The sequence below is a fragment of the Astatotilapia calliptera genome, chromosome 20 (genome assembly GCF_964374335.1).
Source record: "Astatotilapia calliptera chromosome 20, fAstCal68.1, whole genome shotgun sequence".
In the NCBI taxonomy this organism is placed as follows: Eukaryota; Metazoa; Chordata; class Actinopteri; order Cichliformes; family Cichlidae; genus Astatotilapia; species Astatotilapia calliptera.
This window is the reverse complement of record NC_137441.1, coordinates 34,160,826-34,188,580: the sequence shown is the minus strand read 5'-3', so window position 1 is coordinate 34,188,580 and position 27,755 is coordinate 34,160,826. Positions and strand designations below refer to the sequence as shown.

Sequence of the window (27,755 nt, the reverse complement as noted above, 5' to 3'; positions counted from 1 at the left end):
GTATTTGTACTTTAAATTCACTTTTTGTAGCAGTTAGGGAGGTTTGAATGTTTTACTAAAAAACAATACTGACTAAACACTTTATTCAGGTTAGACTTATGACGATACACACATACATCACACTGCATGTATTTAAGTGTGTATCAGTGTATGTGTAGTCACAACACAGTCTTTTCTTAATCAGTTCTGAGGACACAAAGACTTCCACATGCTGTATCTATTTCTGTGTTTTTCAGCTTACAAATACCCTACAAAAGTATTTATTTTGTATTTATTTATAATTGTTAGGTCCATTATAGTTATGTTAAATGTATCTGTGGCATAAACACTAAACAAGAACAAGAATAGATTAATTCTTGTTGTATAAATACAAGCTGAAATGTCATCTGGTGGGGTTTAGTCTACATACTTTACATTATATATATATATATATATATATATACACACACACACACACACACACACACACACACACACACACACACACACATATATATATATTAAAATATATATATATTAAAATAAATCTTTATTCTTATTATATTCTGCTGGCTCATAAAGACACACAGAATTTGCCAAAGGGAACAGTTAGAAAGTATTCTATTACATAACATAATATAAGACCAACAAAAACAGGAGGAAGTAAGAAAATTTTAAACTTATTTTACATAACTCTCTTTCTCTTTTACCATTACTTCCGTTTACCATTACTTCCGTTTACCATCCCATCATGGATGGTAAAAGGAAGTAATTTATGGGATCAACCATCCAAAGCAACAGAGAGGCGAAGAAGAGAGTGCAGGGAGGGTCGAGTGTTGGGGATTTCTGACAGAAGCAGAGCAGAGTGAGTGAAAGGGAAGGTTTACAAGATGGTAGTGAGAGAAGATCATGGGACTAACAAAAAAGACAGGAGGCCTGGTTGATAATGTTAAGGTTTTCACTGAGAGTGACCAGGATGGAAATGATTAGAAATAAATAACATCAGTGGGACAACTCAGGCTGAGAGCGTTGGAAACAATTTTAGAGATGGTTTGGGCATGTGCTGAGGGGGGATAGTGGATGAAAGACAAAAGACGATGAATATAGAGCTAGGGGCAGAGTAAGAGGGACACAGGTGATCTGCTGTGGTGATCCCAGAAGATGAAGACCTTTTAACACTTAAAAAGCTTTGCCTACATTTGAATTAATTCAATGAAATATATTTGAGGATTTAGGTGATGGTTTCATAATTTTGTTTTATGTATATTATGTTACTACTGGTGGCCACGTGATGTCGCTAAATAATCGTCGGAGTCGATGTCCCATAATCCCATGCGGCTTTTGGCTTTAAACCGGAAGCGGAAGCTCCGTATTCCTTATAGTTTGAATGGCTTCTGAGTGAATGGTTGTGTGTTTGAGTGAGTGCGTGAATGATATGTGCGTGTGTCGTGTCTGTGTTCATTTTAAAAACCTACACACTGATCTTATTTGATCCGGTCTGAGGTGGCTCTGCTCTGACCGGAGATGATAGGAAACGCGCTTGCGAGCCTTTGTGGCGATGTGCAGCCGGCAGAAACTTTCAGGGCCTCCACGCTCCGTGCCGTGGTTAGAGGTGATGAATTGATCAGATATACTAGCTCTGTGAGAGTTTGAGTTCATCTCAAGCTTCGCAGTGGTCAATGAGTACAGAGGCGATTCTGATCTAACCACAGCAGGAGGAACCGTGGAGGAGCACGACCTAAAGAAACGGCTGCTCGTCACATACGCTTATTCTAACGGTTAAAACGAGTTCAGACAGGCTTCGGACTGAAAATACCAGGAAAGCAAGGCTTACCAAACGCTCGTTTTCCTGGTAAAAACAGCTAGGCGTGTTAGTCCTAAAGTTGCTTCTTTAGTCAAAAGCAGTTTTTCTCCCTTAAAGCGACCGATTCAAAGGGAAAGGGGGAGAGTGGGAACGGAGCTATACGGGATTAATTCAATCAAGTAATTTAGATCATTTAAGGACTGACTTCTGTTGTATTTATTTTCAAAGATTGACTGTACAAGCTTTAATTGTTTTCCCAAAAATAAATAAAACGGGTTTGGCTTTAAAATAGTTATATTTACAAATATTATTAATCTCTATCCAAAGAGTTGAACTTTCTGACCTTGTCTAAAAAAAATACAATTTAATTTCCTTCAACGTCCATGGTTCTCCAGACCTGCAGCCAGCTCAACAGCTACACTGAGTCACAGTCCAGAGATAAGATGATCCAAATCCTCAGAAATGTTATCACCGCCCATTTCTGTTTTTGACCTGTGGAGATGTTAATTTAAAAAACCCATTAGGCACTTTTCGAATTTTCAGAATGTTCCACTTTGGCCACAATTTATATTTTAGGACTTAATGAATCGAATCTAAAACCTTCATAACACTTGTTTTTAAACTCTCGCACTCTTCGCATTAATCCATCATACTAATCTTCCCTGGACCAGTATCAGTTTGCATTTCAGGGGAAACTGGTCAACATAGACACACATAGATGGGCATGATAGGGTATAATAACATTTAAAACTCCCCATAACTGAACTGCAAACTTCATTAGAAATCTTTCTTATTAACGCTAACACAATATGCATCACCTGCACGTGTTAAATTATGTTTTCGAGTATTTTCTACTCTCCTTTTATTTTCTAATATAGTATGTTATCATTTGGAAATCAAACATTTTAGGTGCATGCTGTACGTTTGTTATTGTGTGGGTAAAATTCATATCTCGCGATAGCTTTGGCGCTGTGGTCGCCTTTGTGTATACACGTGATCTTTTTGGTCCAACCGGCTTTCAGCAGCAACTCGGCAAAGCGCGCGAGGTGTCTGTCCGTGTGCATGAACGTGCCTGGTTGTCTTGTAGGTTCCCTGTTGGGGTCACCATGGCCGAACCCAGCAAGCGGCAGAGGCTCAGTCACATTAACAGCAGCTCACAAACTTCGAGTAAAAGCTTACCGAGCATTTTCACGGACAGTCAGGACGAAGGACTCGAGGGGGAGGGTCGATTTGTGGAGGGATCCATACTTCGGATCACCATGAAGAACTTCCTGTAAGTTGCTGCTCCCCAGTTGACAGCGGTCAATGTCTGTAAAGTGAAACTGCCGGAACACCCCGATTTACCTGCTGATAGCTACAGCCAGATGACCTAGATAGCATATATGCTAACATTTTTCCACCAGTTTGCAATTAAAAGTTAAACCCTGAGCCCTGTAAACACGAGCAGGTCGTAGACCCACTGATGGAAGCTGCTACAGACCGACTATATGGTCCAGCAGCTACAGTTAAGTCCAAATGAGGTATTTTAGTGAGCTGTCCTATCTAATTGTACGATTTAAGGGGTCACATTCAAGGCAGGTGTTAAAATAGACTCGATATATTAAAGAAGGGCTTCCCCATTAAGAACTCGTTATCATTACGCCTGTTTCCATTGCTTTCTACTTCAAGGGGATGAGAATCACAGGCAGCTCTAGCTTAAAGCAAAGTGTCAAATCCAGCCAGTCAATAAAAATCCTGTACCCCCAGTCTTATAAATTCTGTATAAAAAGGCAGTGGAGCTTAACAGCGAGTTACATGCATCCCCTTTTTTCAGTCTGTTTCTAAACCATGTTCACACTCAGAGATGATAAGTAGATATTGATAACCTGTTCAGAGCTTCTTTTCCACTCAGAAAACTAACCAAGAGTCAGTTACTGGTATAAATTTTCATCTTACTGTCATCCATACCTACCTGTAAGTTTTTTTTAATGAAAATTATGGCAGACTAAGTAAACATTCATTGCTATACAGACTATTCTACATTTATTAACTTGTTGATCTGTAATACATATTTGTATTATTGTCAACCAGCCTCCAAAATTGCAGAACCTGTGCAGGGATAAGAGTGGTTGTAAATAAGTATTTCACTGTGAGTCTGCCTGTCACAAATGCTTAAGCAGTATAACCAGATGAACAGGTACCGTATGTGGGAAACTTCAGGTCTCACTAACAGACAGCCATTTGAAGTGTAAGATAGCAGTATTGCCACTTTTATGTTATTACGTTCATTTGTACTGTTAGTGTAGATTGCAATTATTTTAGGCGAGATGGAGCACCTTTGCTCTAAAACACTGCAGGAAACCCCTGAATGTCTACCTTGTACTCACAGAACGTACGACTACTCTGTGGTGCATCCTGGACCTAATCTGAACATGATTGTCGGGGCCAATGGTACTGGAAAGTCCAGCATTGTGTGTGCCATCTGTCTGTGTCTGGCTGGCAAGACAGCTGTTCTTGGCAGAGGTGATAAGGTAAGCCACAGAGCAATGCAAGTCATTGATTGATGCACTCCAAACGTATTTCGGATTTGTTTTCTTTTCAAAAGACCAGCAAATAAACATAATGTTAGCAGACTGGTAAACAAGCTGTATGTGGTGATAAGCACGCCTCTATGAAAATCTTTCATTGCTCTTTTGCAGCGCATGCACTGTTGTTTCTCATCTCCCCGCCCCTTTAACAGTCAAAATATGATACTTTGAATTGAGCTCACATAGCAGATACTGCATTTGTTGATGATGATTATTGAATGGTGCTTTGTTTTTTTAAAGGTTGGGCTCTATGTCAAGCGTGGTTGCAAAAAAGGCCATGTTGAAATTGAACTGTAAGTTATGTGAAATACATTCCACACGCTACATTACTCTACTGCTCCGTTAGCGTTACATGTTTTCAGAAATTCTTCATGAATCTTTTCAGACAAGAAGTTTGAATTCTGAACCCTCATCTTTTCAAAAATGAAATGAAAATTTGCCAGAAGTTGTTACATCACCTGCATTATCATGTTCAGCATAGTGATATGACTCTAAACGCTAGCCTTTGTTTTTGTTTTTGAAGGTACAAAAGAGGTGGTAATGTGGTGATTTTTAGAGAGATACATGCGGAGAACAATCAGTCTCTGTGGATGTTGAATGATCGGCAGTGCAGCCAGAAGGCGGTGGAAGAGGAAGTCAAAGCTCTGCGCATCCAAGTCAGCAACCTCTGTCAGTTTCTACCTCAGGTATGTTTATACATCTGCAACATAAAGCTGCACAGATGCAAAAATATACAGTTTCATCACTGTTTTACTGGCTTTTTTCCCCCACGCAGGAAAAAGTGGGCGAATTTGCCAAGATGTCCAAAATTGAGTTGCTGGAAGCAACTGAGAAGTCAGTGGGCCCACCAGAGATGTATGAATACCACTGTGAGCTCAAAAACTTCCGCAATAAAGAACGAGAACTGGAGGTAAGCTCAAAGCCAGTGATCCAACAGGCAAAGTTTGATGTGGTAGAAATAAGAAGAAAAAACTGCAACAAAATTCATTCATGTTCGTTTTTTAAGTTGTCCTCCTCTTAAAGACATGTAACGGCAACATGGCTCTTTGCTTCTCTGTAGAACGTTGTGAAGGAGAAAGCAAGCTTCCTGGAGAAAGCCAAGCAGCGAAATGAAAGGAATAAACACGATGTAAACCGTTACTACGAAAAAAAGAGGCATCTGGATGTAATCGAGTTGCTCGAGAAGAAGAAACCATGGGTGGTGAGTGGTCGAGTGTAAACAAGAGAAATGAGCACAGCGCACATGTGGAGAGAGAAACTGAATTAACTGTGTAAGCTGTTTCTGTTTCCTTGTGATATTAGGAGTACGAGACCACCCGTAAGGAACTTGAGGGTGTGAAGAAGGAGCGCGACGAGGCCAGAAAGCAGCTTTCAAGCCTGAAGCAGACCCAGGCGCCCATGGTGAAGAAGATCCAACAGATTGACGAGCAGCTGAAGCCAACAGAGGCACAGATAAAGGATAAGGTGACAAATCAAAGGCTGGTACTCTGTAACGGGTCCAGTTTCACGAGCAGATGCAGGGATACATTATTTTTTTTCTAAATTTATTCAATACAATTTAGAATCCGTTTTAAAATCCTTTTATTGGTTTTTAAATCTCTAAATGGTTTGGCACCTGTTTATTTGTCTGACTTGTTGAAGCCCCACGTCCCCACTCGTTCCCTTCGGTCAGCTGAGCAGTTGCTGCTTTCGGTCCCAAAGTCACAGCTGAAACTTGGAGGAGACCGAGCGTTCTCTGTTGCAGCGCCGATGCTTTGGAATAACCTTCCTCTCCATATTAGACAGGCTACATCAGTGCCAGTTTTTAAGTCTTTATTAAAAACCTATTTTTATTCCCTGGCTTTTAACTCTGTGGGTAACTGACTTTTTTTTTTAAATTAATTTTATTGCTATGTCTGGTTTCTGCTATCTTATTACTATATGCATATTTGTATTGTAGAGCACTTTGGTCTACCAGGTGTGCTTTTAAAGTGCTATATAAATAAATGATGATGATGATGATGATTTTGTAGTAAATGAACTCTGAATTAGAGACTGTAAAATAAGTTCATATTGCAATTTCAGTTCACAAGTCCTGTAATGATGGTGGTGAAGATGAGGTTGTTGTTTTTCAGACTGCTGCCATCAAAGAAGCCTCGCTGAAGTGCAAACAGAAACAAGATCAGCTGGATCGAAAAAACAAAGAGGTACGGCTGTGTTTTTGTTTTTACATTTGGTACAGACTAAATTAATAAAACGTTGTGCTTTTTATCTTGTACTTAATTGACATAAAGCAGACTTTTGTTAATACACGACTGCTCTCTCCACTCCTCTCTGCAGATTGACGATATTAAACAAAAATGCAGACTTAAGCAGATGGAGGAGGAAGACCACCAGAAGCGAATCAGCAACACCAGAAGAACCATCGAAGACCTGAAGGCGGAGCTTGCCAAAGTTGGCGACCAGCCGGATGTAACCCCGCGCATCAACGCCGTCAACGCTGATCTGAGGCGCATTCAGGAGGAGAGAGCCAAGATCGAAGGGGAGAAGGGCGACCTGCGCAGGGAGAAGGACAACCTTTGTGCTGAATCTAGAAGTGAGCTTCCCAAAACAATTTGCATAAACAAAGATGACTTCTTTTGTTTTCTTTTTTTGGCGCACATTTCGCTGACAAAAGCACATTATGTGCAACAGCTTTACATGTAGATTCTATTCTATTTTCTTTATCAGTGTTGGAGAAGAAGCTCAACGACATGAACAACATGATGAATGCCAAAGTGGAGAAGCTGCGAGGACGTCACAGGGACACACACGCTGCCCTCCAGTGGCTCAGACAGAACAAGCAACTCTTTCGTGGAAACGTCCACGAGCCCATGATGCTGGTGGTGAGTTTCACTGAACTGTGACAGGACGTGCTGCACGTAAAGCGCTCTCTGTAGCATTTAGAAGCTATGCAGATGTTTCACGTGCAGTTTAGATGGAAGTGTGCGAATGTGTTTTCAACAGCCCTAAATTATAGAAGTGAAAAAAACCCCCAGACAAACTCATGAGATCCGGTTCCGATTTAACAAACAACTCGTATCTAAAAGCATTTAAATCCACGATTCTTTCTCCACGTTTAATGATGAATTTCAGCCATGTTTCTGTTTTCCAGTTGAGAAAAGCCACTTATTAAATGATCATATACTGCTTATAAATGGTTCAAGAGGGGTGGGTGATATAGCCTCAAAATTATATCATGATATTTCACGGATGTTATAAAAAAACTGAATAATGTTTTATCAGTGATTGCAGCTTGCACTCAGCTGAATTTATTAGTATAAACAAAATTAAATATATTTTCCTTTATTTTTTTCCCAACAAGCTGCTGTCGTTGCTGGCAGACTAGCTCCTTCAGAACATGACTGCATTGCCACAGGGTGCCAGCAGCATTATTGTGCAATAGTAGTGACACAGCATTATATACAGTGACACTAGAACGAAAGTAGCCTATGTGGTGCTTTTCATGAAAATTCTTAAACGTTATTTTTCGTTTTCTGATAAGAGACAAAAACAATAAAAACGTTCCCCACACCCAGCCCTGAGATTACAGCTACAAGAGACAAAGAAAAAGAAAAACCCACTAGGGTGGATATTCACAAGACAAACATAGTACAGATGAATGGGGTGGGCTTCTCCTTTACTCACAATCAGTTTAAATGCACCACGATACAAACAATGGATGCATTTTATGGCTGTTTTTAACATATTCAATGGCGACTAAGTCACTCAAAAGTTTCACAGAGAGTTCACTCTGTTCTACCTCGCTTTTTCTAACTGCAGCATAGAAAGTATTTTTCTAAGGTACTCTCTGAGTTACTCTGAAGATGGAGAGGTACTACAGTGATTCTGCAACAATGGCAGGGCCTCGAAAATGTTCTTCCAAGTACTGTTCAATTGTTGGCAGTGCCAAAACACGTGAACTGGTGTAGCTGGGCCTTGATGGGAGGGTAAGCATGTTGCCTAACACTAGTGTGTGTGTTTATCATTTGAATATTGTATACAAGGTGCTACTTTAAATTGGCTCAGGCACTATTTAGTGCAAAAGAGGAAGAATGAACACACCCTATTCAGTGCTGCCAGAACTCCCAGTTCAGTGATTAGGGCTAAAATGGGATTCTGGTTATGGCATAAGTTATAATGTAGCTCTGACACAGAAGTATAATTCAGGTGTAACTTGCAAATGTCTCTGTTGTTTGACTGAAGTGGTGAAACAAGTTTCTTTCCACCTTCAGCGGGAACAGTTTTCTTAGTGTTGTGCTCTGCTGGAGTTTGTTGTAGTAGCTCCTTTTTTAGCTGCTAAATCACCATCAGAGTGGCACGAGGTGTGATGAGACACTTTTCCATCGCTTAAAAATTCATAACTGGCATTATATCAGATGATGTGATACCGAACCACCCTACCAAACACCAAACACATTGCATCTCACAGGATAAACGAAGACTTCCTTGTTAAGTGTTTGGATTGGTTTACTTTTGTTAACTCGCTCTCTATTTTACAGATCAATGTGAAGGATCACCGCTTTGCTAAGTATGTGGAGAACCACATCTCATTCCACGACCTCCGTGCGTTCGTTTTCCAGAGGAAAGACGACATGGAGAAGTTTATGATCGAGGTCAGAATGCTGCAGGCTGCCGACGTCGCCTGCTTGGAGGAAAATATTTCATCCGATTAGAAATGTTAGTGAAGCTAATGATGTGTTTGATCTGTGGTGACCCTCAGGTCCGTGACAAGATGAACTTGAAGGTGAACTCCATCTGTGCTCCGGAGGAGTCATGTTCTAAGCGACCGCCATCCCGAAATATTGAGTCCCTGAGGTGAGAGAAAATAAATTTAGTTCAATTTTTTAAAAATCGATACTGTATTGTTTTTTTGTTGTTGTTCTTTTTTATCCTGATGCATCTGTTGCATCTTTTTACTTCTTCTTACTGGCTTTCAGGCGTTTTGGGTTCTTCACCTACCTCCGAGAGATGTTTGACGCCCCCGATGAGGTCATGAGTTACCTCTGTCACCAGTACAGGGTGCATGACGTGCCAGTGGGCAATGAGCGAACCAAATCCATGATTAAAACGGTACGCTTGTCTTCAAAAAAAAAAGCTTCTTAATGTAAACTAATAAAACCCCACATTGTTCTCCTTAACATCAAAATCTCCTGGGAGTCCGTCGCTTTTAACTTTGGTTGTATTTATTGCTTTTGTGGTGGAAAGACTTTGACACTGACCCTGATCTGTCTTGTTCAGGTGATTGAGGAGCCCTACCTCAAGGTGCTGTACACAACAGAGGAGAGGTACACTGTCAAAAGGTCCTTTTACTCAAACAAGATAAGCACCAGCAACTCTGTGGTGCACCCTTCCCAGTACCTCACCATCACTGTGGATGCTGAAGAGAAACGGCAGCTAGAGCAGCAGATGAAGGTAGGAAACAGTTGTGTGAAGAGAGCTGGAACGACAGCAGCACCTCAAGACATTTCAGTATATTATATTGCTTAAAGTCCGTGTAAAGCAGTAATAAATGTGCGCTTTGAGTTTGTCATGTAACAGAAAAATGTGCTTTAAACCACTCAAGGATTAACAAAATTCACCAAGTGTATAAGATTAGGTTTTAAAATTGTTAATAAATGTGCTCTGAAACACTGAGGGGCATGTCCGATCGAGGGGGTTGATTGCTTGAGTGTTAGGCAATTTGGACAATACTAGGCAGGCAAAATGAGCCGGGTTTGTTTTAAGGGGGAAATTACCAAAAACCCTTCATGCAAAACTGATGAAAAAAAGTTTTGTGTGTATCTGCACACTTTAGTAAAACTTAGGTGACCTACTTTTCACTTGTTTTCTGCAAACTTTTTTTAAACATGTGCTTCATTCTCCTGTGCGACCAGTCCTGTGAGTCAAAGCTGCGAGACATCGACGAGCGGATGAAGGCCTTGCAGAAGGAAGCAGTCGCACTGGACCGCCGTGACAATGAGCTGTTGGCAGAGAAGAAGGGTCTCTCTGAACTAAAGGGGAAAAAACGACAACTGGAGCAGAAAATTAGTACCAAACAGGACAGGTAAGCTTCATTTAAAGGGACAAAATGCTTAACAGTGACTTTTGTCATATGTCTTAAATGATCTTCACAGAGGCATCAGCTTGGTTATGAGATTTCAAAAACTCATCTGTCTCTGTGTTTAGTCTGAAGCAGATGGAGCAGAATATTATTGACCTGACAAAGATTGAGGAGGAGACTAAAGAAAAAATTGCAGCTGTAAATGCTGAGAAAGTGACCATAGTGACTGCATTCATGGCCCAAATGAAGGTATGAATAAGGGAACCTGACTGCATTGCTTGTGTTAGCTGTGGTAGAATGGCATTAAGCCCTTCTCTGTTTTTATATCATCTTTATAGCAGATATTATTGAAAACATCTACGATTTAATAATTTCACGATTGCATTTTTTTCTATTCACTTGTCTGCATGACCTTCAGCTGAGAGCCAAGCTGACGATGGAGAAGGTGCATCTGGCGTTGGAGACGGTGGGGCTGACGGCAGAGAAGAACAAACTGGAGAATGACTGCAGAGAAGGTGCCTCTGAGCTGAGGACCACTGATGTAAGTATTTAGATGGGGAGCTTGCTCGTCTGAGGATCGGGAGGTTTTGTATCGCAGATTTATGCTTACTTGTCATGTTTGGGTTTTTTTAAGCAAAAATGCAGCCGTCTGGAGCAGAGAAAGGTGCAGCTGACAGACCAATGCAAAGGGCTGTTGAAGAGAGCAAAGGCGATCTGTAAGATGCAGCCTGATCAGTCATTACCCGAAGACCTGCGTAATGTGAGTGTTCTTCACAGTTTTATTGGTGAATATGTGAAAGAGACTTCCCCCTCTATTCACTCTGTGTAAAATATTACCCTTATAATATATTCTAATCTCTGCAGTGAAGCTCCTCAGAGCCTAAAATTCAAATGAGTTCACAGCTCTTTTTTTTTTGTTAAATCAGGCTTTCAGCAAGCTCCCCGACACGCTGGATGAGGTCGATGCCATGCTGAATGAGGAGCGCTCCAGAGCCGAGTGCTTCACTGGCCTCAGTGAAAATGTAAGGACGCATAGAAATCAGGTCTTCATTTATGCTGCGGGACTTCTGTCTTCAGCGTGGTCGTAACTTCAGTAAGAAAGCAGTTTGGAAATGTTAATAAGCATGCATTAGAACAGGGATGCCAAATTCATTTTACATGGTGGGCCACACACAGCCCAGTTTGATTTTAAGTGGGCCGGACAAGTAAAGTTCCTCTTTCTTTCAGGAGAAAGAACTTTCACTAGACATTTAGAAAAGAAAAAGAAGCAACAGTATTTCTTATTTTTCTGCATAATAAGGAAATGCTGCTGTAGTAAATTAAACAAATATCAGCATGATTTAAATTGTAAGCTTGTTTGTTTTTGTAATTGTCCAGTGGGCCGGATTGGAATCTTTGCTGGGCTGATACTGACCCCGGGCCTTATGTTTTACACCCCTGCATTAGACCTTAAAAATGCCCTTTTGTTCAGACAATTAGTTTTATTTTTACTTAACAGTTTATTCCATTTATGTTCTTATTTGAAATATTAAATATAAATATATACAAATATTGAACCTCTCTTGACTTGAAAGGTTGTCGATGAGTACAACAGGAGAGAGCAGGAGATTAAACAAATGGAGAAAGAGCTGGAAGAAAAGAGCAACGCCCTGAATGCCTACCGACAGAACATATCTGAGGCGAGTGATTACCTGGTTTCACAGAAATTGTCCAGTTTATCATTTGTTGTGTGACAGAACGGCTCTTGGGGTGTAATGATGTGTATATTTGGACTTTTTTTCTTCTGTGTCACAGGCTAAGGAACGCTGGCTTAATCCTCTGAAACATCTGGTTGAACAGATAAACGAGAAGTTCAGTGCTTTCTTTCGCTCCATGCAGTGTGCAGGAGAAGTTGATCTGCATTCAGAGAATGAGGTAATTGCAGAGTCACAGCACACTGCTGAGGTAGAGGTCTCCCTTTGCATCACCTTTAACCACTTATGATTGAGCACAAGTTCATTGAAAACTGAATTTTGAATAGATATGGTAGGCTGTTTAACTGAGGGAAATATTAAACTGTATCCATATTTTTAACGGATGCATCAAATTGGAAAGGTTAAAAATATAGATGGGGTTGCCTTATTATTTTTCACATTATATTTCTTCATAATTCAGCATGAATTTAGTTTAACTGAATATATTAGTGTCCTCTAGACTTAAAATAATTAAACTTAAATTGTCCAGTTTATCAGCGGTAGGACAGTTATCTCTCATGCGGTCGTACTCACATCAATTCAGTAGATTTATTGATGATTAAATATCACTCGCAAAAATCTTATCCACTTTTTTGTGAGTGGATAAGATTTTTATGAGTGTCTTTAGAAACAAAAAAAAAGAGAATACTGGGTCTTTCCACTGCAGGAGGAGTACGACAAGTACGGGATCCGCATCCGGGTGAAGTTTCACGCCACCACCCAGCTCCACGAGCTGACGCCTTACCATCAGAGTGGAGGAGAGCGCAGCGTCTCCACCATGCTTTACCTCATGGCCTTGCAGGAGCTCAACCGCTGTCCCTTCAGAGTGGTGGATGAGATCAATCAGGTAGTTCTTACACACAGTCTCAACAGTGCGACCGTAACAAAGGTGCACATGAGCTGCAGGTAGTGTAATTATTAGGGAAACCCAGGTACGAGTTTCTCTTTACTGCCCATTTTCTTCTTTTCCTGCACACATTTATTTATGTGCAAACCACTTCACACAGACAGATTTGAAAAGAGCTCAGCTTATGTGCCACTGCTTTCATGAAATTAACATTTTAACAACTTTAATAAATAGAACTCAGATCACGCCGACAGGCATTCACACAACAGTAGTCATCAATTGCCTTTATTAAAGAGTCTGAGCCCACCTGTTTCTTTATGCAGGGAATGGATCCTGTAAATGAAAGAAGAGTCTTTGACATTGTGGTCCGCACAGCCTGCAAAGAGACAACGTCCCAGTACTTCTTCATAACACCTAAAGTAAGTGTTCTATGTTCATGCAGACTGCCTGTCTGAAAGTCCCAGTGGTACCAAGGAGCTGTTTATGTGCCACTTTATGCCAAATAGTCAGACTGTTTGGACTAAAGTATTGGGCTGCATCACTTCATCTTTGAGTCAGATTGCCACAGGTATATAAAATCAAGCACTTAGCCATACAAATGTTTGTAAAAGAATGGGTTCTAAAGAGCTCAGTGTATTCAGATAATAGTATTAGGTTTTTTATTTTATTTAATCTTGAAATATTTTTTTTGTTTTATATGAATGCACGACAGCCCAGTGCTCTTAATTTCTTCCTGCTGTGTTTGCCTACAGCTGCTGCAGAATCTTACGTATGCCGAGGAGATGACCATCCTTTGCATCCATAACGGCCCCCACATGCTCTCCCCCAACCAGTGGGACGAGAGGGCTTTCGTCAGACGGTGTCTTGAAAGAAAAGCCAGGGCATGAGCCCCCTGGAATGACCTGTGCTCCTTGAAACTCTTTTAAAAAGAATTATTGGGTGTATTTTTTCACTTAATGTTCAGAATCCTTAATCTGCCATTTTTGCAGTTTTTTGTTTTTGTTTTAATTGTATTTGGCATCTATAAATCAGATTAAGAGAAAAGTGTTCACACATAATATCTGTCATTAGTTTTCATCATTTGCACATTTTCTTATTTATGCAGCCAATATCTTGTGTCATATGTGTCTTTAACAGTTGGCTCGTGTTTATATATTTGAATAAAATGTACTGCTGTTTCTCTTCTACGCTGGTCTTTAATGCTCACTTTAATGAAAAACACAAACAGAATAAAGAAGCATTGAAAGAACTCGTTTATTTTCAGGGCCGAGGTCAGCAGTTGTTAGAGATGTTAGCTCTTGAAGCTTCATGCGGAGCTGAAGTTCTTGTGCTTTGTAGAGCAGCCCCTGTCTGAAGACGCCTGTGAAGCAAAGATAAGTGCATTGTGTTTGTATTTGGACACACCTGACTCCAGACAAAGACACTCCTCCCAGGGTCAGTGGATTAGGGTTGGAGTTGCAGTTTTAGAAGTATTAGGTTTCTCTGAGCTGATGAAACATTTGCAGTTCATTGTGATTGATTTAACCAAGCTTTACCTGTGTGTCAGCTGATGCGAATAGAGCGCCTCTGTTTGTCGACCCACACTGTGATTCCATTTTCTGCTTCCTCCATCTCTAAGTTTGCCTCTTTCCTGTAAAAGTACATACAAATAATCTTAACACAGTTGAACTACCTGATGCACCACTGCCAAAACATCACAAACACCCGCCTGTGGTCTTCAGAGACAGTCTCCTTCTGGTACAAAATCTGGTTCTTGCTCCAGAAGCAGTTCTTGTGGTGATCGTAGACCGCGTTTAGCTGAAGGTCGAGGCTGTCGTTTGGAGTCTGTGGTTGAGTACAGATCAGTCGTTCAAAGTAGAGATACTTCAGCCTTTCTGTGGTTTCATAAGTGAATGCTGACGACATACCTGTGTACAGTTCAAAATACTCCGCTGGGTGCTGGACACAGTGGCTGTGTCGTGGAGGCGACTCCAAGGTTCCTCAGTCTGGGCGATGTGAGTTGGTTTATTGTATGTTTTTTTCTGCAGGATAAGAAATAAGACTAATTCCAAATTTCCAAAGAAACAATATGCATAGATTCCAAATTTCAAACTTATTTACATTTTTAAGCATAGAACGACATCCACGTAGAATGAAATCTTACAAATGGTTTTTATAATTCTTATTTGTTTAAGTTAATTTTTTTAATAACTTCATTAGATAACAATAACTAAGTGCACTAGGTAACATGCTTTGAAATGTTTTACCGTGTATTTTTAAATACTGCATACCTAGATTTAATTTACTTCATTTATCAGTTACCTACATATCAAGTGACATTATAAGGATTAGGTACCCGTGTCCAAATCTACTTTTCAGTCCTTAATTATTTATCACACTGTTAAGCAGTGGTTATACATAATTTCAGCAGGGGAATACTAGGACTGTGTGAGTCACTCCGTGCCACCGTGTTCCCCGGTAAGTTAAAAAAAAAACAACACATGTCATTAATATTTTAAAATGACAATAAAAGTAACAAAGGAGCCAAATAATCTGCTCCAATCCAGACAACAAGATATTTATTTGCTCCTCTGGCTCTGTACTTCTGTTCATTTCAGTTTTAAAAAAAAAAATAGATAAATAGATACTACAATTCTGATGTTGAAATTAAATATTTTATGTTAGTACTAAAAAATCTATGTGTGAGATGTAAACAGAGATTTGAGGAGTAAATGTGACCTTCTCATGAAAACAATTAGGTCCAAAAGAAAACACTAGTTGTAGCATCCCAGTTTTTCAAAACAGACCAAAAAGCTTTGTGGAACAGAGTCCTTTAGACTAAGAAAATAGGAAACTTACAGGTGTCAGAACACTGGAAGTAAAGAACAAAAATATAATGTGTTAGAATATTTATGTATACATTTATACTTATATTTATAAGGCCCAGATGGTATTCTTATTAAAAAGTAAGACCTTGTAATACAGCCTGCAACTAAGGGTGTAATTCCCCCAGTGTAAAGTAAAATTTCAGTATAGTTTTTGTGAAATCAAAAACATCATGTACACTTAATAATATGTAATTACTTTCTTTCTTCTTTTTACACCATATTTATCATGCAAAATTTGGAAATATCGTTAGTTTCTCGGCTAAAATACTCGGTACTTACTCACTTCTTAAAATTACTCACAGTATAACTTGTTACTTCTTTCCAAAAAAAAAAGTGTTGCCCTTTTACAAGTAAATTACACCCTAATTTCATAAAAAACAAAACAAAAAACAAAGCAAAACATAGTACACTCTTAATAATAAAGTGCTACTAGTGTAAAAAGTATATTTTGGTATAACTTGTTGAACACAAAGCATCAATAACGCCTCCCGGAGGTTTCTTTAGGAGATAAAGTTATAGTAATTAAAGCTAACGCACCTGCTGCGGCCTGTAGATGCAGAGAGTGAGGTCGTTTTCTACCCTCGGAGAGGGGAAAGGATCCCGGTTTGACATATTTAGATCTACAAACACTGGTCCAGATTACTTTGTTTGATTTTTTCTTTTTGCGGCCTTTAAACGACTCTAGCTAAAGCAAGACGTTTACAACCCGGTTTCTCAGCAACAGCAAACTTCCGGTTAAACCTTTCACAGGAAAACGGTGATCGTTAAAAGGTAACTCGGACTCAGAGTAAAAACACCAAGCCAATCACATCCCAGAGTGTGAGAGGGAAGCCGCGCCTCCAGCACCTGAGGGCGCAGGTCAGACCTCTTCTCCTTCGTCTCCATCACTTCAGCACCGACAGCAGGTGACCATGCAGCCCGGCCTGACACACCTGAGCCACTGCCTGCTGTGGCTGCTTTTTCTGCAAACCTCCGCGGATCTGCCCATGTGCAAAGAGGTGAGGCGATTCATATTATTTATTTATTCGTTTTTGTGATTTCAGTCATTTCTAAATCACCAAGGGATTTATTTCATGCGTGTGCTGCGACAAACCAGCTGTATTTATAATTCACTCTAGTTCTGGGGGTGCAGACAGATGCTGGTACATGTGCTGTGTGCTTCAGACTTTCAAATATATGAAAGGTTGAAAGGTTGGTCTAGAAAACACACATATGTTTGATGTAACACATGTTCAAGTGAAATGCTGAATCACTCTTTAAACTAAAAGCAAACACTAAAATGAGCACAAACAGCAGTTTGTTTGAGCAGTTTGTGAGATTGAACATATGTTTCCCCTTCAAGTGTTTAAAGTACTCCTGCACTTGTTTTACTAGAGGTCCCACATACTACACAGCCTGCTCGCTCTCTTACAGCCTCCATATCTGTGGTCAGTTTGCATAACAGGAGTAGCTTGAGATAATACTCAAACCACTCCTTTTGATCAGCACACTTTGCACCATATGGACCTCTAGGCTTTTATTTCAGTTTCAGAAAGCAGTCCTGCTAGGTGCTCCTTTCCCCTCTGTGACTCTTGTTTTCAGCCCAGTTTATTTCACCATGTGGCACAGCGGTCATAATGTCCCGTTGCCCTGGTTTCCCTGTGTTTGTTTAAAGAGGGCAATTAAGCTACAGCACATCTCCAGTTCGATGCATTTTTACATCAAATCCTCCCACCCAGGACCTGCATTCACTTGATACCCTAGCACAGCTAATGTTGCAGCTCTAATTCAAAAACACAAGGATGGAGGAGTGCAGCTGCTGCTGTGTTTCTGTTAACTATTAATCCCATGAAGCTGTGTGGGTGTAGATTGGCGTGGCAGATGACCTTCCTTGGAATATCACATCCTTTTATTGACCAGTGACCAAATCTCCAGTTTACGCTCTGTGCCTGCTGTGTGTTCATGCCTTGTTTCAGTGAGGTTAACTTAAATGTTTTGTCTCCTCCCAATTTACCTCATTATGGGTGGGACTGTGTTTGTCATTCGACTGAGAGCTTTTGTTGTCTTCAAAGTTCTTCGAGAACACTTAAATTAAATGTTTACAAAGGGACCGGTCGAATCAGCATCTCTCCTCTCAGCTGAGTAAACCCTTAAGGCTGCAGAGAAGCAGCAGTATCCTTGATAAGCGTGATTAAAATAACAGTTGAGACGGGCTCCTGGGCAAATATTAGCCTCCGCTTTTATTTGTAAAAGAGGCTGTCCTGGTTTGGCGAAAAGATTCCTGAAGTATAAGGCAACCTGGAATTCTTGTTTTTTTTAAAACAAGGGTGCAACAATGAGTTTAGTGTTCCTGTGTGTGAGGAATTTACATGCTGAACATGTGAGGAATCAAAATGGGCAGATAAACTGCAAAATAATCCTTATTTACATTTGCATATTTTTTTTTAAATTTACAGTTATTATTCCCACTTCCGGCTGTGCAAGTTATCCATTGTGTGCTTTTATGTCCAACTGTGTGAAACTCACACCTGTGTTTCATCCCTGCAGTCAGATTATCACTTTGAGTACACAGAGTGTGACGTCCTCGGGTCGAGATGGAGAGTTGCAGTTCCCAACAAAGCCGACATATGCACGGGCCTCCCAGATCCTGTCAAAGGGACTCAGTGCAGTAAGCAGTAACCTACTTTTATTTCAGGCATTTTCTCCAAGTCTTCAATCTGCACAACAGATACGCTCACTGTCAGGTGCACATCTCCATTCTCAGCATGTGGTTTGTCTCCTTTAAGCGTTCTCTTGTAATGAGGGGGAGTATCTTGATATGCAGTCACAGCAGTGTCAGAAATGTGCTGCGGGCACCTACTCTCTGGGCACCAGCGTGGCCTTTGACGAGTGGGACAGCCTGCCGACTGGTTTTGTCACTCACGGCGTGATAACGAATGAGGGGAATGACCAAACGGATTGCTCCAAGTTAGTATTCACAGTACCAAGCCCCCTCCCTCCTCCTGTCAAGATTTATCTGATTGATTGAGGCCCTCTGTATCAATTTTCAAAACCTTTTTAAACTGTTGCTGCTTGCTGATGTTTTTGCAGCTCAACCTGGACACCAAAGGGTGACTACATAGCCTCAAACACAGATGAATGCACTGCGACGCTGTCCTACGCCGTGAACCTGAAACAGCCTGGAAGTCTGTCCTTTGAATATTTCTATCCTGACACCAGCATCTACTTTGAGTTCTTTGTAAGGATTGTAAATGACTGCTGCTTCAGCTGACACAGATCACCTTTCGGTGTGAGTATTTGGTGAAATGTTCTCGTCTTCCTGCAGGTTCAGAATGACCAGTGTCAGTCGACAGACTCTAACAGCCGGTGGATGCGGATCTCAGAGAGCAGCTGGAGCAAATACACGGTTTGTCCAGGAAGCAGTTTTAGCACTTCAGTGCACTCAAGGCCAGCCCTGGGGAATTTTTGAATAAATGAATGCCCCACTCTGTCTCTGTACAGGTCGAACTAAATAAGGGCAACAATGTGTTGTACTGGCGAACTATAGCATACTCCCTGCAGGGCAGTGCTGTCAAACCTGTGCTGCTGAGAAACATTCAGATATCAGGTAAGATAGGAGTGCAGCAGGCCTAAACTTTTCCCTTTTCCCACCAACACGTTGTTTCTGTTAATGATTAACTTTTTTTGGTTTTCTCCAGGGGTGGCCTACACATCAGAGTGTTTCCACTGTAAACCCGGCACCCACAGTGCAAACCCAGGGTCCGCACGTTGTACCCCCTGCCCCGCTGATACCTACTCCAATAAAGGTGCCACTACTTGCCATGAATGCGAGGAAGATAAATACGCAGGTATGCCCGTTTGCTTATCTCTGTCCAGGTGGAGTAAAGCGTTCTTACAGACTTACAACTGCTACGTTCCACACACATGCAAATGCAGCAGTTACTGCTTAGTGGTCAAGTTAATCTTTTCTCTGGACTTAAATGTGTGCTGTGCGTTTTTCCTCATCCAAAAACATTTCCAGTCGTCGGTTCAGCGAGCTGCAAACCGAGACCTGCATGTACAAGCAGTGACTACTTCTACACCCACACCCCCTGTGACTCTGAGGGAAAGGTAATGATACGTGGAAGTAGAGCTCCTGCTGGCTCAGTGGAGGTTTTTCTTTAAAAATCGCACTGGTGTAAATGTTAGGCTTCATTTAACATAAATGATCTGATTGAGCTGTAACGCTGCCACTGCTGCCTCTTCTTTTTGTGTATTGGTGTGTGTCTCAGACTCAGCTCATGTACAAATGGATCGAGCCTAAGATCTGCAGTGAGACTGTCGAAGGAGCACTGAAGCTTCCCGCGTCAGGGGAGAAGCAAACCTGTCCGCCATGCAACCCGGGTTTCTTTGTCTCCAACTCCTCCACCTGTGAGCCCTGTCCCAGCGGATCCTTCTCTAATGGCACAGGTTAGAGCCACTCCGCTCCTTTTTACTGTGTTTTACTGATGTCGGCCTTATAGTTTTATTTTGGCCTTGATCGTGTGATATTAAAAAAAGAAGGCAATCATGTTAATAGTTAGTTACATTTTTAGACAGCATGAGAGGAAATGTCATAAGATTTAAGGTGGTATGTCTAATATTGTTGACACTAATGACCTAATATCCTGATGTGATTTTCCACTGATTGCTCAGTTTGCACCGAGTGCCCTGCTGGCACAGAACCGGTGGTGGGCTTTGAGTACAAATGGTGGAACACGATGCCAGCCAACATGAAGAGCACCGTCTACAATCAAGTGTTCAGTGACTCTAACCGGCGTACTGGTGAGAACCTTAATATTAGAGAATGAGGTGTAGGTGGCATGGTGGTGCATTGGTTAACACAGCAAGAATGGGGTTTGAATCCAGTCTGAGGCCTTTCTGTGTAGAGTGCGCATGTTGTCCTCCTGTCTGCATTGGCTTAGTTCAGTATTCTGGTTTCCTCCTGTAGTCTAAAGATGTGTGAATAGTTGTCTGTTTCTGTGATTTAACCCTGTGACAAATGGCTGACCTTTTCATGATGTACTGATGATCTCTTACTATGGGTGAATAGACATAATCATTAACTTGTGGTGAAGAACTTCTCAAAGTAGAAAGATAGCAAAGCGATTAAACAGCCTGAGGCACAGATAATAATTTGCTAGTTTGCAAACTTTCCAAGGCCAAGAATTAAACCTGCACATCAGCTTCAGAAGCGTATGTAATGGTTGAAGTGAATTGTGTAATAGATCCTTAGTTGTAAGTAGGTTAGAGGAATTCATTTAAAAATTAAACTAGTTTGCTTTGGTTTCAAAAATTATCCACAGTATGTTTGCATGTGTACGTTGCTGTTGGGATAAAATGTATCTTACAGCTTTTATCTTTTGTAATGGCAGCGTGGGAGGTGGCTGGAGAGTATATCTACACCACCCCCGGGGACCAGGACACAGACTATTTAATGCTCACGCTCAGTGTCCCTGGATACAGGTGAAGTCAAACAAGAACTAAACATAAAAGTTTCTCTTCAAATTTGAGCTTGAGTTGTTAAAGACGTCTAATAAAACGCCGCTGGTTTTCACAGGTTGCCTCAGTCCATGGTCAAAGACGCTGAGAGGAGTGAGCTATCTCGCATCACCTTCGTCTTTGAGACCATTTGTACAGCTGACTGTAAACTTTACTTCCTGGCGGTGAGGATGGTGTCCCAACATTTTTGTAGCATGACTCCTTCAGGATGTATAATGTGCACATGAATAAATGAATGAATGTGCTTTTGTTTCTGTAGGGATACAATCAGTGGAACAATGATGTGGTGGAGCGTTGGAATGGCAGAAACCACAAGCAGTCATACTCCTACTTGATCCAGAGCAACAGCACCGTCAGCTTCACCTGGACGTTTAAGCGAACAGATGGCACGGTGAGATACAGACACGCATCCCACCTACTCAGGTTGATTTATTTCCTTCTTAGCAAATTCATATTTCAGCTTCAAAAGTAAATTTTTTCCAGACTCCCTATTTAGACCAGGGGTGTCAAACTCATTTTATATTGAGATCCACACAGTGGGTAATTTCATATTAAGTTGGGTGGACCAGTGAAACTACAGCACTGCCTGATAACGCCAGCATGGCTTTTTGGGCATATGCTTTAAAAAATAAATGACTAAAGTACTCTTTGCACTGTAGTTAAAAACAGAAATTTACTGTTAATTTACAGAGAATGTGCTTTTTAATACAGGAAAAAATCTGGACCCACTGTTTTTAAAAATAAAACGAAATAAAATAAAAAAGGGTAGAAACAGGAACTTCACTGTTATGGTTTATTTCTTTCTTACTCACCTGTTTACATGTTTTATGCTCGGCTCTGAGAGATTTCTTTGTCAGTAAACTGTACTTCTGTAAAACTGACCTAAATACAGAGAAACTTAAAAAATTATTTTTTCTTTTTTAATATTCTAACACCATCCAGTGGGCCGCATTGGACTCTTTGGCGGGGCCATTTCTGGTCCCCGGGCTGTATGTTTGACAGTCATTATTATCTTCAGTCATCCATCTCTCCCTCAGTCAACTGGACTTTTTAAGTTATTCCTTTTAATGTGGAGTAAATGAATAAATAAAATCAGAATACAATAAAGTCACTAATGCACTTCATGGTTATCAGTTCAATTATTCACATTTAGATGAATAAAATAAGAGCATCATATTAATGTATAATTAAGATGTTGGAGTTTTTACGGTCTTCTGTTTGGGGAATGCTTCAGAACTGGATCGTACTTAATTATCTTCTTTTATTCCTCCTCTTCTACTACTACTGCTTCCTCTACTCCCCATCTTTCTTCTTCTCAACCTCTCGCTTGCACGCACACCAAACCTTCAGCCATAAAAACAACGTGTCAGCTTTTAAAAGTGCAGCAATATTCAAGGTTTAAATTTACCTGCAGAGAGATTTGACAGGAGGGCAAGAACACAAAGCAATAAATACTGCAAATAATATGTTTGCAACTGTCTGTCCATGTTTTTAATCCTAACTGGAATTTGCTGTGACCACCTGCTGCAGTGTCATGTTGGTTGTGGTTGATTTGTTGAGAACTTTGTACCGAGTCTCTAGATGGCAGTCTGGAGCTGTGCGTTCACTTCAGTCTAAATGACCTTTGTTCTCTCTGTTCCTTCTCTCCGTTTTATACTGACTATAAAATAGAGCTAAATGATAAACTGCATTCCTGTTAAGCAGGGCACATTTGTATTTCTATTCCCTCAGGAGAGGAACTACAGCGCAGATGTTGCAAAGATCTACTCCATCGTCATCACCAACGCCATCGGAGGCGTGGCCACGAAGTGTCGCCGCTGTGCTCTGACGTCTGTTAAGGCCGGGTCTGCCTGTGTTCTCTGCCCACCGGGACACTACATGGTCAACGGGACAGGAGCGTGTCAGAAGTGCCCGCCAAACACCTTCATTAGGACTGATCAGCCAGTTGGGGAAGCTGCTTGTATTCGGTGTGGGCCAAACACAACGACAAACAAGGTGTAGAAAAAACTCTTTCCGAAAGCAGCACATGAATGTGTCCAGGTGCACATTTTACATTTTTTAGTATTCCTTTTTTTTGTGGAATTGCAGCGTGCAGAGGGATTTAAAACCATTACAGAGAAAAACGTAATGTAATTTGGGGCATGAATGAGGAAAGAAACTATAAAACAGGCTGTCTTTTCTTTTTTCCATTTCTTTTGGTATATCTCACAATAAAACTACACAAATTAATCCCACATGCTCAAACAAATCAATCACTTTACTGTCTGAAATCCACAAGACCCAAAACATTGACATCTTTTATTGTGGAAAGTGATTTTTCTGTTTATTCTGTGATTTCATGTCTGTTGAGCTTCTGTAAACTATCCAAGACGCTCTTTATTCACTACCATTAAAGAAAATTAGTTTATTGTTAATTTGTAAATATGTAAAGAATTTCACTCAAGAAAACAAATCCTCAAAAGACAGTGATTCCTTAACTCTTTAAAGCCCGAACCATTAAATAATTGCTTGAAAATTCTACTTTTTTTAAATGAAATTAAATGTTCATTTGCATATATGAATTTTAATTTGTATAATATTTGCTAGATCTGGCATTTTTTGGGAAATTATTCCTTAAAAAATGTTTTGTGCAAATTTATTTCGATTTTTCAAAGGGAAAAAAATCACACTGATGATACAGAAGGGTCAGAAACAGAAAAACGAAGTATTAAATGTGAAATACTTGGCTCTAAAGTAGCAAAGGAAATCATATGTCTCTGCCATATACATGCCAGCTATAATAGTTGGCTTTCCCACAGACAGAACGTGAGGTGTTTCTCTCAGTGTATGATGTGTGCTGACACGCTCACCTCGTCCTTCAGGCCTATACAGCTTGTCTCAGTGACTGCATACTGGATTTGCGCACAAGCAAAGGAGCACTGCTGCACTACGATTTCTCTCCTTTGGCCAACGTCACCAGCGTCCATAGCAGCCCCCGCTTCACCAGCAAAGGCCTGCGGTACTTCCATCGCTTTAATCTGGGCCTGTGTGGGACAGAGGTGAGAAGGCAACCGTCCAAGTGACGTTTCTTTTTTGCAGAACTGCGTTTGACGTGCATTTTAACCTTGCTGTGTTTCTCTCACAGGGCCGAATGCCAGCTTCCTGTGTGGATAACGTAACAGAGAGTGGGAGAGAGGTCAAAGGTTATGTCTGTCAGTCCACTGTGGTTCCCTCTGACATCAGGAGTCAGAGCCTTGTGTCCTCACAGCCTTTCCTTATTGGTGACTCACTCATTGGTATGAACTGAATGAATAGGTTTTTGGTTTTTGCTGTAAATACAATGAGACACTTGCAGGAGTTTGTTAATCATTTATTGAAAAGTGTGTTCAGATAATAATTAAGCTGGCTGTGAGGATTTGCATTTCTCCTGCTCCTCAGTGTTCAAGGTCATTGGTGCTCCAGAAAAGCAATTTCTGGACATTTGCTTTCAGGATTAGCACAGGTCTTTTTAAAAATTAATTAATAAATTAATAACCCTAAGGATGCTACTAGAAGTGTTTCAGCTACTATTTTTGAACAGTGGAGTGTTTACTCTGCTGGAGTGTAAGGCCATAATTGTATCAAATATACTTTACTTTGTATATCTAATATATCATAATGGCACATGTATTCCAATTCCAAAGGTGTAACCACTGAGACGACACTTGGTAACATCTCTTCTCCACAGTGGATGTTCGCTGCAGCATTGGGCCTGCCAGATGTTCTATTCTATTACAAGTAAGTGAGCTCACAGCTATTCATTCATTTTGTTGATCCATGTAGATGGTTCAGTAGTAAATATTCATTAAAAAAAAGAAGCTTTGATCATCTTTTAGAAATTAAAATGTAACAGAAAATCAAGAGCACTTTAAAATTTCTCACTTGGCGTGTGCTTTTGATGTTTCCAGGTCCAGTGACGCAACTCAGTCTTGTCAACAAGGCCGGTCAGCTACAGTCAGGATGAGATGCGATCCCACAGTGACCGCTAAAAATCGCATCATGCTGCCAAGGTGCTGTAAACAAAAACCGAGCTCGACCTTCGACCTGTCTAGAGTCGACTAGCGACTGCTTTGTTGACAAACAGCAGCCGTTTTTTTTGCACTAATAGTTGTCACATTCAGAGCTGCAGACAGAGTGACTCCCCTTAGATTGTTTTTAAAGCCTCTGACCGTCTGTCTTACTTTCTTTTCCTCCACAGTAACTGTTCAGAGGGGACATGCGATGGTTGCACTTTCCACTTTCTGTGGCAGAGCCAGCATGCGTGTCCACTCTGCACTAAAAACCACTACAGAGAAATCGTCAGTGCTTGCATCCAGGGAATACAGGTAATGCTCCATACCTGCAGACATACTGCCAAAAATCCTCCTCTGCGTCAGATCCATCATCACATCTTTCCACATTTCATGTTGTTTTATGGAAAGATATAATTAGAAAAAAATATTTTTTGTTGCATTGGATTACAGAAAAAATATTTAGACAATGATTAAGATAAGAGATAAAGTGCACTTTTCCTTGTGATTTAAAGTGAAGCACAAGCATCTTTTATGGAGATTAAATGTCAGTTCAGCATAATGTGAATTACAATTTCCAGCAGGTAAGATGAGAAGACTGATAGCACTCAGTTTAAGCTCACTCTTCCAGTGTGTCCAGTTAGCATACTGCTTACCATATCTCAAGCTCATTCATCAAAAGTCTAGTTTTCACTAAATGCTAATCTCCTGCTGCCTGTAGCTAACTGAACAATATGAGCCTGATAGCACTCTGCTTATCAGATCTCTCCACCAGAAAGCATAATTCTCAAGACAGACGAGGGAGGAAAGTTGGACTAAATGCTCGTATGTGTGTTTCAGAGAACCACCTATGTGTGGCAGCAGCCTGTGCAGTGTTACGGAGGACAGCCGCTGCCTGCACAAAAAGTCAGCGCTTGCGTGACTCTGGATTTCTGGCTCAAGTTTGGTGTTTCCACTGGAGCCGTTGCTGCTGTGTTGCTCATCAGTCTCATCTGTTATTTTTGGAAAAAGACACGCAAGTGAGACTATCACACTCTATACTTCCTGTAGTGTTTATAGAACAGCTGGCACATCCAAACCGTTAAATACATCAAAGACAAAACAGAGAACAAGGTGCTGTTCCTGTTGTCTCCCATCTGCAGGCTGCAGTATAAATACTCCAGGCTGATGATGACCTCTGGGGGTAGGGAGTGCGAGCTGCCCACCGCAGACAGCTGTGCAATAATGGAGGGAGAGGATGCAGAGGACGACCTCATGGACCTCACCAAGAAATCCTTTTTCACCAAAATTAAGTCTTTCTCACGCGAGGTCAGTAACCCCCTCATTCCCGTTCACATTGAGCTACTTGAGCTGACTTACCTTGCTTCATGTTGCCATCAATATGTTTCCAGAGAACATCTGACGGATTCGACTCGGTTCCCCTTAAGTCATCATCTTCACGCCAGCGACTAGTAGAGGAAGACTCTGATGATGAAATTGAGCAGATCACTCTACCAAGGCACAGAGGAAGTGTTCAGATGTAGACGTTTTAGCTACAGAGCGGCTTTTTCTGTCAGAAAAAGTTAGACTGTTGATGGATGTTAGTTAATGAGATATTTGCATTACTGAAGAGAATGTAGAGACATACTTTTGAGGATGTCTTGAAAGGTTTTAGATCTAAACAGAGACCGAAATATTTGTTATTGGTCCGAAAATGTAAAGACTGAGAATTTGTTCGTAATTATCACCCCCCCCCCCCCCCCCCAAATCTCACAAAAAATGTATATCTCAATCTGACTGAGAAATTGGTCCATACTTTCAGTACAGCTACTGTTAGACTACTGTAATGCTCTATTTGTTGGATTGTCCAAATTATCAGTAGAACAACTTCACCTTACACATAGATGGAAATTTGAACATATTAATCCATTTCAATGGCTCTCAGTTCAACACAGAGTCACCTTTAAAATCCTTCTATCAGTTTATGAAGCACTTGCTCAATGTCTACAACCCGATTAGCTGTCTCAGACCATCAGGGGGAGATTTTTTCCCAGAATTAGATCCAAGCTTTCATTTCTTGTGGTCCTATTCTGTGGAACAAGCTGCCTACTGATGTCTTTTACAATTATTTCAACATTCACCAAGAGACTCAATATCTTTTTATTTCTTCCAAGTTTACACCTGGTAACTGTGTGTGTGTTATTTTAGTTCTTTGCAAAGTTTGTTTTGTTGTTTTTAATACCTTAAGGCATAGTAGACCTTTTATGTTAAGCGTATTGAGTTTACATGTAATGAAATGTTCTACATAAATAAAATGGTCATTGCTATATTTTTATGTAGTGTTGTTTCTCAGTTGAAATACAATATTAGCATCCGTTTGGGGGATATAGT

At 40.7% G+C, this 27,755-nt stretch overlaps 3 protein-coding genes and 1 non-coding gene across 5 annotated transcripts; 3 read left to right on the top strand and 1 right to left on the bottom strand.

The window, feature by feature from the left end:
- Window positions 1-719: 719 nt before the first annotated feature.
- Window positions 720-14,178, top strand: smc5 (structural maintenance of chromosomes 5). The gene is made up of 25 exons (XM_080294268.1): window positions 720-844; window positions 2,871-3,056; window positions 4,152-4,293; window positions 4,591-4,643; window positions 4,874-5,036; window positions 5,126-5,260; window positions 5,411-5,551; window positions 5,653-5,814; window positions 6,465-6,536; window positions 6,670-6,925; window positions 7,060-7,214; window positions 8,871-8,984; window positions 9,092-9,186; window positions 9,309-9,441; window positions 9,610-9,783; window positions 10,245-10,414; window positions 10,537-10,660; window positions 10,830-10,952; window positions 11,046-11,171; window positions 11,338-11,433; window positions 11,986-12,090; window positions 12,206-12,325; window positions 12,812-12,991; window positions 13,315-13,410; window positions 13,744-14,178. The coding sequence occupies exons 1-25, from the start codon at window positions 735-737 to the stop codon at window positions 13,876-13,878; spliced, it is 3,366 nt and encodes a 1,121-aa protein (XP_080150394.1). The 5' UTR covers window positions 720-734; the 3' UTR covers window positions 13,879-14,178.
- LOC113014056 (small Cajal body-specific RNA 2) lies at window positions 1,324-1,685 on the top strand. The gene has a single exon (XR_003270923.1).
- Window positions 14,179-14,221: 43 nt separating the features above from the next.
- On the bottom strand, window positions 14,222-16,825 carry cfap276 (cilia and flagella associated protein 276). Of its 2 annotated transcripts, none has more exons than XM_080294272.1 (5): window positions 16,705-16,825; window positions 14,899-15,012; window positions 14,700-14,815; window positions 14,527-14,621; window positions 14,222-14,351 (listed from the first exon to the last, which is right to left on the bottom strand). In XM_080294272.1, the coding sequence occupies exons 1-4, from the start codon at window positions 16,741-16,743 to the stop codon at window positions 14,534-14,536; spliced, it is 357 nt and encodes a 118-aa protein (XP_080150398.1). In that variant the 5' UTR covers window positions 16,744-16,825; the 3' UTR covers window positions 14,222-14,351; window positions 14,527-14,533. The 2 variants fall into 2 exon arrangements, with proteins under 2 accessions (XP_080150398.1, XP_026009060.1); XM_026153275.2 differs by lacking the exon at window positions 16,705-16,825 and adding an exon at window positions 16,396-16,686.
- On the top strand, window positions 16,723-27,693 carry elapor1 (endosome-lysosome associated apoptosis and autophagy regulator 1). Its single transcript, XM_026153271.2, has 22 exons — window positions 16,723-16,856; window positions 18,385-18,505; window positions 18,624-18,804; window positions 18,928-19,075; window positions 19,163-19,243; window positions 19,339-19,444; window positions 19,536-19,685; window positions 19,859-19,947; window positions 20,109-20,286; window positions 20,512-20,640; window positions 21,231-21,321; window positions 21,416-21,521; window positions 21,617-21,748; window positions 23,089-23,352; window positions 24,219-24,395; window positions 24,482-24,632; window positions 25,020-25,113; window positions 25,284-25,385; window positions 25,574-25,700; window positions 26,226-26,404; window positions 26,528-26,693; window positions 26,777-27,693. The coding sequence occupies exons 1-22, from the start codon at window positions 16,770-16,772 to the stop codon at window positions 26,906-26,908; spliced, it is 2,991 nt and encodes a 996-aa protein (XP_026009056.2). The 5' UTR covers window positions 16,723-16,769; the 3' UTR covers window positions 26,909-27,693.
- Window positions 27,694-27,755: the final 62 nt, after the last annotated feature.

Bases quoted from the DNA above. Each gene is read 5' to 3' on its own strand.
- smc5 (XM_080294268.1), top strand. From the start codon at position 735: ATGGTAAAAGGAAGTAATTTATGGGATCAACCATCCAAAGCAACAGAG. The intron at 5,037-5,125 runs GTATGTTTATAC...TCCCCCACGCAG, and splicing joins TCTGTCAGTTTCTACCTCAG to GAAAAAGTGGGCGAATTTGC. The intron at 5,815-6,464 runs GTGACAAATCAA...GTTGTTTTTCAG, and splicing joins AGGCACAGATAAAGGATAAG to ACTGCTGCCATCAAAGAAGC.
- cfap276 (XM_026153275.2), bottom strand. From the start codon at position 16,470: ATGTCAAACCGGGATCCTTTCCCCTCTCCGAGGGTAGAAAACGACCTC. The intron at 15,013-16,395 runs GTGCGTTAGCTT...CTTATCCTGCAG, and splicing joins GCATCTACAGGCCGCAGCAG to AAAAAAACATACAATAAACC. The intron at 14,622-14,699 runs GCGGGTGTTTGT...GTACTTTTACAG, and splicing joins ACTGTCTCTGAAGACCACAG to GAAAGAGGCAAACTTAGAGA.
- elapor1 (XM_026153271.2), top strand. From the start codon at position 16,770: ATGCAGCCCGGCCTGACACACCTGAGCCACTGCCTGCTGTGGCTGCTT. The intron at 19,445-19,535 runs GTAAGATAGGAG...GGTTTTCTCCAG, and splicing joins GAGAAACATTCAGATATCAG to GGGTGGCCTACACATCAGAG. The intron at 21,522-21,616 runs GTGAGGATGGTG...TTGTTTCTGTAG, and splicing joins GTAAACTTTACTTCCTGGCG to GGATACAATCAGTGGAACAA.